At 46.3% G+C, this 14,166-nt stretch overlaps 1 protein-coding gene across 2 annotated transcripts in view; it reads left to right on the forward strand.

Annotated features, from left to right (window-relative positions):
- The window catches only part of NKAIN4 (sodium/potassium transporting ATPase interacting 4), a 120,872-nt gene extending 108,544 nt beyond the window's left edge, over positions 1 to 12,328 (forward strand). Inside the window, exons 6-7 of one of the 2 annotated variants that reach the window (XM_068264239.1) lie at positions 4,666 to 4,750; positions 10,815 to 12,328. In XM_068264239.1, the coding sequence (XP_068120340.1) occupies positions 4,666 to 4,750; positions 10,815 to 10,824 (95 nt within the window). In that variant the 3' untranslated portion in view covers positions 10,825 to 12,328. The remainder of the gene's footprint in view (positions 1 to 4,665; positions 4,751 to 10,814) is intronic. The other variant, XM_068264240.1, reaches the window with a different exon arrangement.
- Positions 12,329 to 14,166: the final 1,838 nt, after the last annotated feature.

Here is a 14,166-nt window from a genome sequence, read left to right on the forward strand (position 1 = left end):
CAATTTGTTCAGAGAGAGATCTTTCTCCTAATCACTAGATGTTTGGGAACCTTTAGACTTTTTAAGGGGGACTCATATAAGATCTGCACTTGGACACCCTTGGACCTGGATCTCTTAGGAGATAATATAGTGAAGCCGGGCCGCTGGTGACGAGTATACACGGTACAATCGGAAAGCCCGCGTGGTTCTGTGATCGGCAATCACTTGACTTGAGCTTAAAGGGGAACTGAAATAAGAGGTATACGGAGGCTGCCATATTTATTTCCTTTTAATCAATTCCAGTTGCCTGGCAGCCCTGCTGATCTATTTCTCTGCAGTAGTATCTGAATAACACCAGAAACAAGCATGCAGCTAGTCTTGTCAGATCTGACTTTAAAGTCTGAAACACCTGATCTGCTGCATGCTTGTTCAGGGGCTATGGCTAATAGTATTAGAGGCACAGGATCAGCAGGGCTGCCAGGCAACTGGTATTGATTAAAAGGAAATAAATATGGCAGCCTTCATATCTCTCTCTTTTCAGTTTCCCTTTAAAGGACAAGCGACACCCATGCTAACCTACAAATAAAAAACACATATATAAGTAGATAAATACTACTTCTACTTACATAACAGATGTATTGTGCTATCCACGTAATGATTCCTGTGAATTTTACAAAGGAAAAGCAGAAATTCCTATTCTAGGCAGTGGCCATCTTGCCAAGCTAATGCTGACATCATATCCTCCCTGACTCTTGCTCATTGTGTATTCATTAGCTGCCTTCCTCCCAGAGTCTTTTTTTATTTATTTACACATCCAATCACTGAGTCACCTCAGCCTTGCTTGTAAACACAAGTGATCAGCTAGGCAGGGAAATAAATGGAAGAGGAGGAATATATTATAGATAAAAAGAACTCCCAGCATTCAGCTTTTTGGCACTGTTTGGCACTAGGGCCAGTGCTCCTAAAGTATGTGATAACTCCAAACCATAACAGCAGAAACAGTTTTGAATGCAGGATTAGCATCTTTATCACTTAATACACTCAGACCAGTTGCTGTTGAAATTTGATTTTTATGGTGACAATACCGCTTAAAACAATAATCAGCCATTTCTCCTGCCTTCCTACAGTGCGCTCTAGTGGCCAATTCATGTTACTACACTGCCTATTTCTCATTTCTGTTTTATTGCTGCAATTCTTATACAGTGGCTTCAGCCTAACTGTTTTTATATCATACTGTGTGATATTATGGCAATTTTCCTTTCCACAGATTTGCAATCCAGTGATCCTGTTTTTTGAGGTCTTTTTATGGAGGAGCGCACTTTGTTGTCTAAGCCTTGGGTGCTGGAGGACCTGGTCCTGGGTCTGTTTCACACAATGGCTATCATTCATGAACAGGCTGTCGGTAAACAGAATCAGTGCGGGAAAACACCGCTGGCGGATTTTTAGACTTCTGGGTGGGCATTCATAAAGATGTATCCATGTGCGGAAGTAGTGCGGAGATTCCCCGAACTAAGCTGGCGGTAGGCAGGCGGTAGGCTTGCGGAGACACGGAAGCTGCCGAGTTGATACATTTCTCCGTGTTCCGCTCTGCTGCAGCTGCCTGGGAGGTCTGTGTGTCTCCATTCACTTACATTGGTATCACCACATCAGAGTGAGCGGTACTTCCCGACCTCACACCGCTTGCGGTGATCTTCATGAATGAACATTTTGCTACATTTGTACCGATAATCACCGCACAAGGCGGTGATTTATCACTCTGCTCGGTAGTGTCATTTTTCCATGCGGAAAGAGCCTTTATGAATGCTGACTTTGCTAAGTGGTCGGTAAAGTCAGCTGTTTTAAGCATTTCCGCATGCGGAAATGCTTTATGAATGATAGCCTATGCGTCAAAAAGCATGTGGTTTTACCGTGTGTTCCCCCTGCCTAAGGGTGCTACTCAGTAGCCAGAAAATATCATTTGTAAGAAATAAAATTAAATGTTGTAAAATAAAATGGCCTATAGCACTTGCAGGCCACTAGGGCTATACACCAAAAAAGTCATTAAAAAAATATTAAAAATGTTAAAAACTACTAAGCATAAAGCCAGTAACTCGAGTCTAGTAGCTACGGGTTGGTTGTTTAACCTCAAACCACCCTAGAGTAGAGAAACTGTACCATATACCATGCACATCAAAATACTTCTACTAAACATGACCATGCACCATACAATTTTTTACATTTCTTTTCAATTCAAGGCTTTTACAATATTTTTTTCTAAATTGATTGTAACATATGAAAAATCTGGCCAATGTCTTCAATTTTTCCCCAATTATGAAAAAAAATGATTGAAAACTCTGAGAAAATTGCTTGGGTGTGTATATTAAGAAATTGGAATTGGAAAGAAATAAAAATTAATCAGAAAAATCCACCAGTCCTGATCGACTTAAATAAAAACAATTGGATGTCTGATTGGATGTCTTGCTCGACCACCTTTAGGAGCTGGGTGAGTAACCTCTCAACTCTGCTCGGGACTCTGCATAGGGAAAGAGGGAGGTGCTTGGGGAGGAGAGTGAGCTGCCTTTCCATCATCAGGTGCCTGGAGGCATGTGCCTACAGTGCCTTATGGTAAATCCAGCCCTGGTGTAAACAAAACAATAGGGGACGGTGTGGAGACTTTTACATGCACTCAGGAAGGTTACCACCACCTCTTTAATATAAACACATTTTACCGATGTTGATATTCGTTATATGGATACAGAAGTGAGATGAATTGGTCAGGGTTTAACTCCTTGTAGGGATTTACTTCATTAGCAACCTGCTGATCTGAAGTGAGGCAGTTGCCAACAAGGAGTTAAATCTCTTGATCTCCAGCGACTGGTTCCTCTTGTCCAGCCCAGACCTTGGGGTTGATCCAGAACATGACTCTCTCCTATTCCTTCAAGCTTAGTGTGTATTTGGTTTATTTGTACTATATGTTCTGTCTGCTATTCATTCCATTTTCATCTATTTTATCTCACCCTTTTTTATAGTTCTGAACCTCTCCCTGAATCCTGTATGCCCCACCCTGTCCTCTTATGGTCCTGAGCCACTCCCTGCACCTTGTATGCCCCGTCTTGTCTCCCTCTTATAGTTCTGAACCCCTCCCTGAATCCTGTATGAACCACCCTGTCCTCCTCTTATGGTCCTGAGCCACTCCCTGCACCTTGTATGCCCCGCCTTGTCTCCCTCTTATGGTACTGAACCCCTCCCTACACCCTCTATGCCCCGCCCTGTCCTCCCATTATGGTACTGAGCCTCTCCCTGCACCCTCTATGCCCCACCCTGTCCTCCTCTTATGGTACTGAGCCTCTCCCTGCACCCTGTATGCTCCCCCTGTCCCCCTCTTATGGTACTGAACCTCTCCCTGCACCCTGTATGCCCCGTTCTGTCCCCCTCTTATGGTACTGAACCTCTCCCTGCACCCTGTATGCCACGCCCTGTCCCCCTCTTATGGTACTGAACCTCTCCCTGCACCCTGTATGCCACGCCCTGTCCCTCTCTTATAGTCCTGTGCCTCTCCCTGCACCCTGTATTCCCCACTCTGTGCTCCTCTTATGGTCCTGTGCCTCTCCCTGCCCCCAGTTTGCCCCGCCCTGTCCTCCTCTTATAGTCCTGAGCCTCTCTATGCACCCAGTTTGCCCCGCCCTGTCCTCCTCTTATGGTCCTGAACCTCTCCCTGCACCCTGTATTCCCCCGCCCTGACATCCTCTTATGTTCCTGGGCCTCTCCCCGCACCCCGTTTACATCAACCAGTCCTGCTCTTATGGTCCTGAGCTCTCTGCACCCTGTATGCCCCGCTCTGTCCTCTTCTTATGTTCCTGGGGCTCTCTCTTCATCCTCTATGCCCCGCCCTGTCTTCCTCTTATGGTCCTGAGCCTCTCCCTGTATCCTGTGTGCCCCACTCTGTCCTCCTCTTATGGTCCTGGGCCTTTCCCTGCATCCTGTGTGCCCCACCCTGTCCTCCTCTTATGGTCCTGAGCCCCTCCCTGCACCCTGTATACCCCACCCTGTCCTCTTTTCTTCCTGGGCATCTCCCTGCACCCCGTTTACATCACCCAGTCCTGCTCTTATGGTCCTGAGCCTCTCCCTGCATCCTGCATGCTTCTCCTGTCCATTTTTGGCACTAAGCCTCTCCCTGCATACTATATGCCCCGCCCTGTCCTCCACTTTTGGCACTAAGCCTCTCCCTACATCCTATATGCCCCACCCTGTCGTCCTCTTTTGGTACCAACCCTCTCCCTGTATCCTATATGCCCTGCCCTGTCCTCCTCTTATGGTCCTGAGCCTCTCCCTGCATCCTATATGCCCCGCCCTGTCCTTCTCTCATGCTCCTGAGCCTCTTCCTGCACACTATATGCCCCCCCCCCCCCCCTGTCCTCTTCTTATGGCCCTGAGCCTCGCCCTGCATCCTATATGCCCAGCCCTGTCCTCCTCTCATGCTCCTGAGCCTCTCCCTGCACACTAAATGCTCCCCTGTCCTCTTCTTATGGCACTGAGTCTCTCCCTGCATCCTATATGCTCCACCCTGTCCTCTTTTGGCAATTAGCCTCTCCCTGCATCCTATATGCCCTGCCTTGTCCTCCTTTTTTTGCACTGAGCCTGTCCCTGAAGCCTGCATGTTTGTTTCATTGTGTTGTTGCTTTTATTTTGGGCATTTGTTTCTTTCAGTTGATTTCATTGGTGGATTTGATCCATTCCCTCTCTACCATGTCAATGAAAAATCCAATCACCCGCTGTTCAAGCAGAGTTACCTGTAAGTACCTGGCCGCTGGCACTCTGCTGTCTGATCCTCTGCCAGGCTAGACTCACCAGCCAATCAGATGTGTGCTGAGCTAGACACACGTATTATGCGTGTAACACAAACAGCGTAATGTGAGTAAGGCTCGGTTAACATTGGAGTTTTTTTCCATAACGGAACCGGAACGTATACTGTACAAACGGAACGGATGTGAATGGATCCAATGTTAACTTATGGATCCATTCACATGCGCCCGTTGGTATGGATATGTTCCGTACGTTCCGGTCCCCAGATCTGAAAAATGCCGCAGGCCCTAATTTTCCGGACCATTCTGCCTAGTGGAACGGATCCGGACAAAAATACTGCAGCATTGGGGGCAATGGGAAACGGAACGGGGGATGGGGGCATGGGCCGACGCAAATCTAGCGACAGGAGGGTGAGGGGAGGGTGCAGCAGCTGGGTGGGTGGGCTAGGGAGGCTTTATACATACCTTATCTTTATAGGCAGCCGGCGGTAGAGGCTTCCGTCTTCTTCCGCGTCATGTGACTACATGACACGGCATGTGACTATTCACAGCGAAAGAAGAGAAAGGCTCTACCGCCGACTGCGTATGAAGATAAGGTATGTATTTGCTGAGTGGAAACGGATCCGATCAATCATTGATCATCAGTGCTTAGTGCTGTCAGTGCCACTGCAATTTTTCACTGGGATTTTGTGGATGAATTTAAAGGAGAGAACATTTTTAGTAAATAAGTAAGGTAAGAAAATTCCTGAGATTTGTTGATAATTCCTCACGCACTTTAGAGTGGTTATCACTTGCATGTGAATTAACATCCTGTCTTCAACTTTAGTTATTTTAAGGATTGAAACCTTAACTTTAGAAATCACTCCTTCACAACAGAATCCTTAGTTTAAGGTTTGCCTGTGGTAAATTGCTTAGTGAATACTAATTGCTTTATCACCATGGTGATAACAGTAAAAACAGTTCAGAAACATTATTACCATCAGGAGATGAGCTTAGTGAATTTTGGCCTAGTCTCCAATGTCTTTTGAAAGGTTCCCACCTCTTTTCCTGCCTGCAGACTTTGCAGTACTCAGCTAGTAGACGTCGGAACCCCAGGAGATAAGCATCTAGTCAGAACCCCAGGAGATAAGTCAGGAAAGCGGTGAGCAGAGTATCGTTAGCGTTCACTGGCCCTGTGATGATGCTGAGACCAGGGTCTCTGGAGGAAGGCTTGTACTTCTGCTAGAATGGATAAAAGGATGAAAAGGAATAAGGGTTGTGAGCGGCCCAAGCGGACAGCGTAGAGTTGCCAAAGCCATGACTGAACCTGTATAAAGTACCGAGAAACAAGTGGTCAGGGACGGGCAGAGGTCAGAACAGGTCGGGCTCGGATAATCCATTATTTATACCGGCTGAACGCAGGACTGGGCACAGGGGGCTCATTATAAAGTCTGAGAGCCACACACGGATCATATATCTGATAGAGAATAGCCCATATACAGAACAGAACAGCCACCAAGTTCATCCCTACGGATTGCCCACAATAACCTTTGCACAAGCAACTTATCTGCCGACACACAAAAGCTACCCAAAGCTGCTGGATCAAATCTGAGGCTAAAGCAATAAAATCACTTTACTTCTCACATACGAAAGATACTTGCATTATAAAGACCAAACTTTATCCTCAAGTGAAGGCATTTTTGAACAGGGCCATTTCCCAAAAAGTTGGGACGCTGGGTAAAACAGGAATAAAAACAGGATGCAGTGATTTGCCAGTCACTTAAGTGGCATATCGTAGAATGCAGTAAATTATTCAGGGCCCTTTCACACTGGGTAATCTACTGCACCCCACCACAGGGCGATGAAAGTCTATGGGGACTTTCCTACTGCCGCGGTACAGCGAGATAGACGGAAGTGACGTTTTCACCACATCCCCTCGGACAGACCTATATTAACGTGCGATTATGCGTCAAGCTGTGACGATTTGTGGTGGACTGGAAGTCATGTAAGTCTATGACGATGCAGGGATGTTAAAAATGATGGTGGCGGTGGTGCAGAAGTGTATTTTATACAAAGCAAAGCTCTTGAAAAAACGCATTGTATAGCGACTTCCCCGGCGCAGTCATGAATAAATACATTGTATTTATTCATTTCCGGGTGAAAGAGTTCACTTCCTGACTAACGTCAGGAAGTGAAAAAACAGAAGTGCTCTGCAAAAGCGCTTAGAAAAGCGCTTTATAAAAAAAAATGGCAGTTTGGAGGGAAGCGCCGGGAGGCGCTAGAAAAATATTGCGCCCCAACAAAAATGAAAAAAGCTGGCGTCAGTGATTTCGATTTTAGATGCTAACAAAGCCTAAATGAATATTGTAAAAAATAAACCGTTTTATTCATTATGTTATTTTCACTACAGGTGGGGAGAGAGAAAAAGTTAGATCGTTATCTAAGAAGCTTCTGAATGGACCAGAGGTTTCCCAGATCCTCGTAGACTCCACCATTCCAGCACAGGTCCCCTCTTTAACTTTAGGCCATGCCCCCTGGGGATGGATGAGTGCATCCTTAAGCTGGCCATACACTGGCCCGATTTGCCGCCGTTTCGACAGCAGATTCGATCACTGGGATCGAATCTGCTGCCAATCGTTCGCACTACACGCCGAATTTCGATCCATTTCGTCTGATCCCTTCGATCGCTCCGTGCGGAAAATTACAGTCGATCGTCCGTGGGTAGGGAGCGCATCGCTAGCGGCGTTCGAGTACCCGACGGCCGGCGCAATAGAGCCGCATACATTACCTGCTCCGCCGGCACGACTACCCCCGGTCACCGCTGCTCCGTGTCCGCGCTGGTCTCCAGCATGCTTCAGTTCCTCCTGCCCGGCAGGAAGTTTAAACAGTAGAGGGCGCTTTACTGTTTAAACTTCCTGCCGGGCAGGAAGGAGTAAAGCACGCTGGACATGGAGACCAGAGCGGAGAAGACAGCGGAGACCTGGGGAGTGGAGTCGCGCCGGCGGAGCATTTAATGTATGCATCCGTTCCCGGTTGCCTGAATTGAAATAGCGGGGACTCTGCTGTAATAATACGATCCACAGGATTACATAATCAGACTAAACTTTTTTTTTTAGTCCATGTAAGTCTGTGGATCTTATTACTATTTATAACCGAGAAATGCGCTGCCAGTGCATAATAAAATTTGTTTGTCGCATACGACTGTCACTATACAGGTACACCACCTCATTTATTTACATTTTATTGTTTTTTAACCTCATTTTATTCTATATGCACTCCTCTTTACCCCTGCTGTGTGTTCTCCAAGACATGGCCATTACTAGTATAGGAGATCCCAAACTTGAGCAACTTAAAGGGGAACTGAAGTAAGAGGTATACGGAGGCTGCCATATTTATTTCCTTTTAATCAATACCAGTTGCCTGGCAGCCCTGCTGGCCTATTTCTCTGCAGTAGTATCTGAATAACACCAGAAACAAGCATGCAGCTAGTCTTGTCAGATCTGACTTTAAAGTCTGAAACACCGGATCTGCTGCATGCTTGTTCAGGGGCTATTTATTATTATTTATTTATTGTATTTATAAAGCGCCAACATATTACGCAGCGCTGAACATTAATTTAGGTTACAGACAATATTTAGGGGTGACATACAGCAATACGATAATACAGGAATACAAGAAAACCAGATCACACAGCACAGTATGAGTACCAGGTAATGCTTAGTCAGTTACTGGATGGAGCATGGAGATTAGGCAAGTTAGGTTCACTCAGAAGCTATGGCTAATAGTATTAGAGGCAGAGGATCAGCAGGGCTGCCAGGCAACTGGTATTGCTTAAAAGGAAATAAATATGGCAGCCTCCATATACCTCTCTCTTCAGTTCCCCTTTAAATCTAATATAATAGGCAAGAATGTGGCAATGTCTCACTTTTAGGACTTCAGCGCCCCCTGGTGTACAGCTATAGGACACTTTTGGTTGCGTTCTCATTTTTGTTTTTTTTAGCAGAGATTATCGTTTATGTAAATGAGGCATATACAAATAACAACAAACTAGGAGAGTGACTGTCTTTATCAGGGTGTAGGCAATTACGTTTGTGAGAGGTGTGGTATACCCCAAATAATTTCATTTCCATTCGCTGCATTGTTTAGAGGAAGCACAGACAGAGCTAGATACTCCTTGTTGTACAGGCAGGGTGGTTTTTAGCCATAGGCAAACCAGGCAGATGTCTGGGGTGACACCTTCAGAGGGGAGCAGCACAGAGCTATTCTTAGAACTCAGTGCTTTATTACATTTTTAAACACATCTGCTAGTTTTATTAAGAAAGGCATGGGTGGTAATTTGAATCCATGGCTACAGCTGATTAGCAGAAGAAAGTAGGCATGATTAGTATATGACAGGTACTATTATTGTGTTTATCAAGCAGTAATTGATCTAGATTTGGTCTGTGCTGATTGTTGCAGCTGTTCTGTATTTCTAGGACAACATTTCAACCTGTAAAGATCCAGGCTGTACATAAACAGTATAATGTCTTCATAAAGTGGCTACACACTCCATATAACAATTATAGGAATGCTTTGCTATGAGTGTTGTGCTTGTTGTGAGCAGTGGTGGAACTACAAACCTCTGGACCCCGATGTGGAATTTACCACCACACCCCCATGCTAATTTTCTTGTGACCTAGTTTGGTGAACCTGCACCATGATAAGTTGCAAAGTACATGCAGTGGAGCGTTCTCATTTGTCCAGCAGGCGCTCTCCCCCTTTGTTCCTTCAGGTTCCTTCCATCTTCATCCTTGCGGTGTCTCTATCCTAGTGACCAGGCGTATGTAACATAACAGCGTGCCTGCTGGACAGATACACTGAGTGCACTATGGAGGAGAGATGGGGTACGAGCAGCACCTGATACCACTGATTTATGGGTCGGGGTGGCACCTGATTTTGCTAATTTGAGGAACTACAGGCAGCACCACACACCACTAATTTGGGAAGGGGGCGTAAGCACTTCATACTGCTAATTTGAGGTGGTGAGGTATGGTCGGTACTTAACAAGGCTATTTTGAAGAGCTGGGTGATACGGACACTCGGACAGCACCTAATACCGCTAATTTGGGTGGAGGGGGAGGGGGGACTGATAACATTTGCCGAGGGCTCCATTTTATTTTTGTTTAATGACCTCTGAGCAGCCGCACCTGTACTGAGCAGGCAGAACAGCGGCTGTAAAGTTAACCCCTTGGGCAGCAGAGCGGCTATAATCTAGTGTGGCTCAAAAGGTGGATAAGCGCATCACCAGGCCGCCTCCGAATGGCCTACAATCAGAGGTGCGCTGAGCCCCCCCAGGAACTGCAAACGCACCTTGAACCCAAACAGAAGCTCTGCATATACACCAAAAGCAAGGCTGCTAAGTGGGAGCAGCTGACCAAAAACGAATTAAATTAGTACATAGCAAAGAAATGAACAGCGCTACTTAAAAACAGATAAGTGCCTACCTGCAAGAGAGTGCAAGCCCCACTTGTGGGATAAAATACACACTGAGCATACACATGACCTGTCTACCACTGGAGGATGTTGGTTTCCTGTAACAGCTTGCATGCAACTTGTTAAGTACTCATGCTCTCTTTTCCTTGAGTCACTTCCCTCTGCTCTGTGCCCCTCCCCTAAAGCGACATGGCCCAGGGGAGGGGCGCAGAGGGTAGTGACTGGAGGAGAAGAAAGCACAGACAGACACACTAGAGTACAGCTGCTCTGCTGCCTGAAGAGATAACTTACAGCTGCCACCTCTGATATCACCGGGCAATCAAGTAGCCGTGTCCTATGCCGGGCACCGTGTGTGACTTCCCTCCGGCAATATCCGGATTTGGGAGGGTGGGGGACACACTGTAATTGTACTGTCTGGGCATTGTATGGGCCCCCTTTAAGAGCACTAGACAGCGGGTCTACGCCACTGGTTGTGGGATTGGTCAGGTGAGCTGTATCTGGCCTGGCAGACCAAAATGGTACACGCACCCTGTACACTTACCTATACAGCACTCACCATAACTGATGTTATCTCTGACTGACCCTCTCCTGTTTTCACTGCAGGCCGGCGTAAGTGACCACAGAAGACAAATCCTGGATCCCAACTCTGGACCTGCCTACAGGAGTGTATATAGGACGCCGATGTCTGCCTGTCACAGCAACCTGCAGAGCAATACACACTCCTTATTCATGTGACTGTATTCAGGACTGAGGAGTCACCTGCTGACCTGTGAGCAGCTATACTGCCAATCTCTGATCTGTGAGCAGCACCGGGATTGCCAACCTCTGACCTGTGAGCAGCACCAGGTGTGTCACCATCTGCCCTATGATTAGCTCTGGGACTCTCTCCCTCTGGCTTGTAAGCAGCTGTCACCCATTGACCTGTAAGCAGCTCTGGAAGTGTCACCCTCTGACCTGTGAGCAGTTCCTGGGACTGTCACCCTCTGCCTAAGCAGCTATTGGACTGTCACCCATTGACCTGTAAGCAGCTCTAGGACTGTCACCCTCTGACCTGTAAGCAGTTTTGAAACTGTCATCCTCTGCCCTGTAAGCAGTTCTGGGACTGTCACCTTCTGGCCTGTAAGCAGTTCTGGGACTGTCACCTTCTGGCCTGTAAGCAGTTCTGGGACTGTCACCTTCTGGCCTGTAAGCAGTTCTGGGACTGTCACCTTCTGGAATGTAAACAGTTCTGGGACTGTCATCCTCTGCCCTGTAAGCAGTTCTGGGACTGTCACCTTCTGGCCTGTAAGCAGTTCTGGGACTGTCACCTTCTGGCCTGTAAGCAGTTCTGATACTGTCACCTTCTGGCCTGTAAGCAGTTCTGGGACTGTCACCTTCTGGAATGTAAGCAGTTCTGGGACTGTCACCTTCTGGCCTGTAAGCAGTTCTTGGACTGTCACCTTCTGGAATGTAAGCAGTTCTGGGACTGTAACCCTCTGCCCTGCAAGCAGTTCTGGTGCTGTCACCCCCTGACCTACTTCCTTGTGTTACCGGTGGCTACAAGGCATCTAAGCACTCACCCAGCTTGTCTTGTGGGTGATCTGACTCTGCCACGCTGTAAAAGTTCATATGGGACTGTATACAACAAGTATCTTCCAGTTATCACAAGGTTTCCTTGGCAATGTTCTCCAGATAAAACCTTGTTTAGTAGGATTAGAATGTTAGATTTTTTTTTATATTTTTGGTCATTGTTGATAGATAGGGGCCCAGTTTCCTGATTTCCCTTTTGGTAGCACAGTCTCCATTCAATTTATATGAAGAATCCATTTAGGAGTGTTGGAGATGGATGTCACTTCCGGAGTGTATGAGACGCCACTTCCGAAATGTAGGAGATGCCACTTCCGTAATGTTATGACAAATGCCACTTCCGGAGTTTGAGACGTCACTTCCGGGGTGTTTGAGATGTCACTTCCGGAGTCTTAGAGACAGCACTTCCGGCCAGCACGGCTAAAGACATTGAGCTCCATCAGTGCTCTGGCTTGGTTGGAGGAATTGTTTCATCTTTCACAAATTTCAAGACTTTATAACCATAATAGGGGATGTGAGCGAATGTGTGCAGATACAACAAAATAAAATCTCAGTTTCGGTTTTTATGTTATGTGTGCAATGTTTCTTAAAGGGGATTGGGGAACGCAGTGAGGCATCAGTGGATCGGATATTTAATACGCATAATAATTTTAATTTCTACTTAAAGCATTCTTGTCCTATCAAACTTACCATTTGCTGGAAAATTAAAGAGTACTTGCATGTTGCTCTAAATTACTATCTGCAACCCTTAAAAGAAAAAAAAAACAATTTGGAACTATAAGAAAGTTCTATATAGGATTAGTGCTACAGATCTAATAACTTAAATTAAATATATTAATGTTTATCTTCACTTTAAAGATACCTGAGGTGACATGTGACAGGATGAGATAGACATGTGTATGTACAGTGCCAAGCACACAAATAACTAGGCTGTGTTCCTTTTTTTTCTTTCTCTGTCTGAAAGAGTTAAACATCAGGTATGTAAGTGGCAGTTCCTGTCTGAGTCAGGACTGGGTCAGACTACAGTGTGACCTTCACTAATAAGAAATAACTATAAAACACTTTCCTAGCAGAAAATGGTTTCTGAGAGCAGGAAAGAGATAAAAAGGTTCAATAGTTCATAGATTTTTTTTAGCTCTGGCATACGTCAATGAATGTGTCATTGAGCAATAGCAGCATAGGGGGCGATATACAGGCTGGGAACGCGAACAATCACTCACGTTCCCATGCCTGTCGGCCGGTGACGGCCAAACCGGAAGTGCTCGCCGGCGGGTCCTGGAGTGTCAGAGCGGGGCTGCGAGGGCACCGATCAGCTGCAGGGGGCTGAGGGAAGCCCCAGGTGAGTTAATCTCATTTTTTTCCCCCGGCTTTAGGTTCACTTTAAAGGGACCCTGAGCAGAGCCTAAAAATGGAATACTGCACTTACCTGGGGCTTCTTCCAGCCCCCAGTAGCCCACGAGGTCCCTCAGTGTCCTTTGGGTCCCCTCCGTGCTCCCACTGGCGGCTTCGTTAGGTGTGCGACCTTTGTGGGAGTTGTGAGCAGTTCAGTCTTCCGAGAGCGACGCTTGCGCAGAACGCTCATGGTGACGGGCACGTGATTGAGCAGGGGGCGCGGACAGGCCACACATGCGCAGTTGAACAAGACTCCCACCAAAATTGCGCACGGAGGGGAACCAGAGAACATCAAGAGACCTGTGAATTATTGAGATGTGAAAATATTATCCAGGAGAAAAAGTGAATTGGACGTGACCCAATATGGTCTTTTTCAGCAATTTTTTCAGAAAAGCATAAATATAAATTGATAAGTTATTCTGATTGGTCCAATTTCAAGCTGCATATAGCTTACATGAAATGTTAATACAAGGAGAGATTCTTTGCGTCTCACTGACCATCCCTAGTCGTACTAGCGGTAAAGACAGGAAGCAGTCTGACATTTAGGGCTTATTTCCTCTAGCATGTTGCATTCTGCATCCGTTTTTCTGGCTGCAGATTTGCATGTTGTTTCCTCAAATGTTAACGCAGAAATCCTGATGTGGCCATCGATCATTGTACGGGAAACGGACGCGTGTTGCGGAAATCTGCAACATGCCATTCATAATTTTTCTGCAACGCATCGGAAAAAATCACGTTTATTGGAAACCGGCCCATAAGCAATTATTGGAGTCAGTTGGGATACAGAAATTTGCATCCAGAATTTGCTTGTAGTGGAAACGGGCCCAAGGGTCAAGCAGAAGTAGTAACAGCAATCAACCAGAATCGCGTTCAAACAGCTTAGCTTTAGGAACTAGCAGCTATCACAGATGTGGTGATCATACAGGAGGAGACCTTTCTGTGTGGACGTGAAAGATTTTAGGAAAAAAAATTGAATTGTGCCCATCCTCGAGCTCTG

The sequence above is a fragment of the Hyperolius riggenbachi genome, chromosome 12, assembly GCF_040937935.1.
Source record: "Hyperolius riggenbachi isolate aHypRig1 chromosome 12, aHypRig1.pri, whole genome shotgun sequence".
Taxonomy (NCBI): Eukaryota; Metazoa; Chordata; class Amphibia; order Anura; family Hyperoliidae; genus Hyperolius; species Hyperolius riggenbachi.